Source organism: Dromiciops gliroides, chromosome 5, assembly GCF_019393635.1.
Source record: "Dromiciops gliroides isolate mDroGli1 chromosome 5, mDroGli1.pri, whole genome shotgun sequence".
Lineage (NCBI taxonomy): Eukaryota > Metazoa > Chordata > Mammalia > Microbiotheria > Microbiotheriidae > Dromiciops > Dromiciops gliroides.
The window spans coordinates 216,371,602-216,375,443 of record NC_057865.1 but is presented as its reverse complement, the minus strand read 5'-3'; the positions used below and the strand labels follow the sequence as shown (position 1 = coordinate 216,375,443).

The window sequence follows — 3,842 nt, the reverse complement described above, 5'->3', positions numbered from 1 at the left end:
AATCTACCTGTTTCTCAGTTCTCTGAGGAGAACAATTCCCTAGTTGAGCTCTATTGTAGCACCGAACCCTGATGAATGGCAGTTCCAGACAGAGAAAGCTTTTTGGTTTTCTGTGGTATAAGCAGCAAGGAGAGGGCAGAGTTTAATTCTGCTGCAAGCTCATAGGTAGTCAATAATTGTTTCTTAAGTGCCTACTATGTGCTAGGCTAAGCAATGAGGATACAAATAAAGGCAAAATGCCATCTCTATCCTCAAGGAGCTCACAGTCTAATGGGGGAGACGATATGCAAACTGTGTACAAACAAGCTATATATGGCAAAGCTTTTTTTTTTTTTTTTTTTTTTTTGGTGAGGCAATTGGGGTTAAGTGACTTGCCCAAGGTCACACAGCTAGTAAGTGTCAAGTGTTTGAGGCTGGATTTGAACTCAGATACTCCTGAATCCAGGGCTGGTACTCTATCCACTGCACCATCTAGCTGCCCCTATGGCAAAGCTTCTTAAACGGAATGTAGGGGTCATGAAAAAATTGACAACAGTAAAAGGTTATGTATGCCTACTTAATGTACCTATCTACCTGGAGTTGTGTAAAAATTTCTCAAGCATAAAGGGGTCAGGAGTGGAAAAAGTTTGAGAAGCCCTGATATGCAGAATAAATAAGAAACAATCAACACAGAAGAGGCATCAGAATTAAGAGGGAGTGGGAAAGGCTTTTTGTAGAAGGTAGGATTTTAGCTGGAACTTAAAGGAATCCAGGGAAGCCAAGAGGCAGAGATGAATAGGGAAAATATTCCAGGCATGGTGGACAGTCAGTGAGAATGTCCATAGCTGAGAGATATAGTGTCTTGTTCAAGGAACAGCATGGAGGTCAGTGCCACTGGATGTGTGTGTGTGTGTGTGTGTGTGTGTTGGGTAGGGGGTGTAATATGAAAGGAAGCTGAAATTGTGAGGTGGGGGCTATGTTAGAAAGGGCTTTAAATGCCACACGGGTCATTGGGAGGCACTGGAGTTTGCTGAGCAGGGGAGTGACACTGTCATACCTGAGGTATAGGAAAATCATGTTGGCAACAGAATGAAGGATGGATTGGAGCAGAGTGACTTGTAGCAAGCTGACCAATCAACTGACTATTGCAATAGTCCATGCATAAGGAGATGAGGTCCTGTACCAGGGTGGTGACAGTACCAGAGGAGGGGAGGGGGCATATATGAAGAATGATATGAAGGGAAAATGGACAGGTCTTGGTAATAGATTGGAAATAGAGGTTGAGACATAATGACGAGTTGAAGACAACACTGAGGTTGTGTACCTGAGGTACTGGGAGTAAGTAGGATGTTACCCTTCACAGTAATAGGGAAGTTAGGAGGTGGGGAAGGGTTTATGCAGAAATAGGATGAGTTCAGTTTTGTACATGTTAAGTTTAAGATGTCTACGGGGCGGGGAGCCTGTGGGCCGAGGTCTTGAGTCAGGTGACAAGAAAGGACTCCTGTTGGATGCTGATCCCCTAGATCTGAGCTCCCCGAGCTGGCCCCGGCCATGGGGTGCTGCTATAGCAGTGACAATGAGGACTCAGACCAGGATCGAGAGGAGAGGAAACTACTTCTGAACCCCAATAGTCCCCCATCCAAGACCCTAAATGGAGAAGAACCCAACTACCACAGTCTGCCTGCGGCCCGTACGAATGAGCAGGCCCTGCTGTCTTCTAGCCTTGCCAAGACAGCCAGCAACATCATTGATATATCGGCAGCAGATTTCCAGGACATGGAGCATCATGAGTACATGGACCGAGCGAGACAATACAGCACCCACCTGGCTGTCTTGAGCTTGACTCACTGGAAGAAGCTGCCAACACTGCCGTCACTCACCAGCCAGTCCCACCAAGTGCTTGCCAGTGACCCCATCCCCTTTGCAGATTTTCAGCAGGTCTCTAGAATAGCTGCTTATGCCTATCATGCACTTTCTCAGACCCCAGTCAATGCAAAAGAGGAGTTGGTCATGCAGTTTGGAGTCCCATGAGGAAGGTTTCTGGAGATCTCCCCTGTTCCTGCCTTCCTTTCCCCTTATTTCTTCTTGCTTGTACAGAAACCTAACCTACTACTAATCACAGAAGAGAAACTACCACAGGACTCCAGAGGTCTTTGGGGGCCTCATGTTGACACACAAAGAATTCCCAAGTTCCCAGTGGCCTTTGTGCCATGTGGCTCTGCCTGAATATTTTGTGGGGATGGGAGATTTATGATGATTTTGTCACTGGGGGGAAGTGGAGGTAGAGGAGTGGGAAGATAGGGATTTGAATATGAATTATAATTTCATGGTTGGAGGTGGTGGGTGGGAAAGATTTGGCTTCCTTGACATCACCCTTCTGTGTTGGGGCTTGAGCTGATATTAAGGGATGAAGAACTAAATTGGCTATTTCTATTTCTCACACCCAGTTTTTACGTCTGATCCCTTTAATTTTATTTGTTTTGGTTTGCCACCTTCCATAAAGGACATCTATCCCCCCCCCCCAAAAAAAAAGATGTCTACAGGACTTCCAGTTTGAGATATCTAATAGGAGGTTGGAGATGAGAGACTAGAGGTCAGAAGAGAGGCTGGATAAGTACATTTGAGAACCATCCACAAAGAGATGGTAATTAAATCCATGGGCGCTGATGAACTAACTCACCAAGTGAAGTAGTATAGAGGGAGAAGAGAAGAGGGCCTGGGATAGTACCATATAGGACATCCATGATTAATGATTATAACCTGGGTGTAGGTTCTGCAAAGGAGACTGAAGAGAGATTAAATAGGTTAGAAGAAAAACCAGGAAAGAGTTGAGTCTCAAAAACCTAAAGAAATGGAATATTAAAGAAAAGAGAATAATATACTGTGTCGAAGGCGGCAGAGAGGTCAAGGAGAATGAGGACTGAGAAAAGGCCAATGGACTTGGCAACTAGGGGATCACCAGTAACTTTGATGAGAGGGGTTTCAGTGGAATCATGAGGTCAGAGGTCAGACTGAAGAGAGTAAAGAAGAAACTGAGAGGAGAAGTAGAGGCATCCACTGGGGACAGACTTGGCAAGGAGTTTAGTCACAAAGGGCAGAAGAAATATGGGACAATCATTGGAGGGGATGGATGGTTCGAGTGAGGGAAACATGGGCATGTGTGTAAGGCAGTAGGGCAAGCAGTCAGGAGACAGGGGGAGACTGAAGATAAGTGGGAGAGTCTGGATGAGATGGGATCACTTGTGCAGGTAGAGGTGTTTATCTTGACCAGGAGAAGGAGTGTCTCTTTATGTGAGTCAGGGATGAAGGAAGAGGTAATGGCAGAAGGTTAACTGAGTGATATGAGCTGAGGAAGAAGGGAGAAGGGGGAACTCTTGGCAAATTGGCGCAGTGTTTTTTTTAGTAAAATATGAGGCAACGTTCTCAGCTGAGAGGCTGGAGAGAGAAGGAGCCATAAGAGGTTTGAAAAGTGATTTTTAAAAGTTTGGAAGAACAATGAGTGTCCTCTGAAGAAAGAGCTGGGTTCAAGTTAAGCTTCTGACACTGCAGGAAAAGTCTTAACTTTTTAGTGACCCAGACAATTGTCTAAGAGTATATGTTGCTGTGCAGTTGCTGACTTACTCTCTTGGTGGAGGGAGTTTCCATGCTGGAGGAGTTCCCTAAACCAGTGAAACCTAAAACACAGCCTATACTTCTTCCCCTGAAGACTCAACTCTCCTGGTTTTTCTCCTAACCTATCTGATGTTTCCTCAGTCTCCTTTGCTAAATATGTATCCAGAAGACTTACATGAACTGATGCAAAGTGAAGTGAGCAGAACCAGGAGAATACTCCACAGGGTAACAGCAATACTGTACTGATGCTC

At 45.2% G+C, this 3,842-nt stretch overlaps 1 protein-coding gene across 1 annotated transcript; it reads left to right on the top strand.

The window, feature by feature from the left end:
• Positions 1–1,530: 1,530 nt before the first annotated feature.
• Positions 1,531–2,010, top strand: LOC122727505 (ragulator complex protein LAMTOR1-like). The gene has a single exon (XM_043965078.1). It carries the CDS (start codon positions 1,531–1,533, stop codon positions 2,008–2,010), a length of 480 nt encoding a protein of 159 aa, XP_043821013.1.
• Positions 2,011–3,842: the final 1,832 nt, after the last annotated feature.

What these genes read in the sequence shown, in the direction of transcription:
- LOC122727505 (XM_043965078.1), top strand. Translation starts at nt 1,531, where the DNA reads ATGGGGTGCTGCTATAGCAGTGACAATGAGGACTCAGACCAGGATCGA.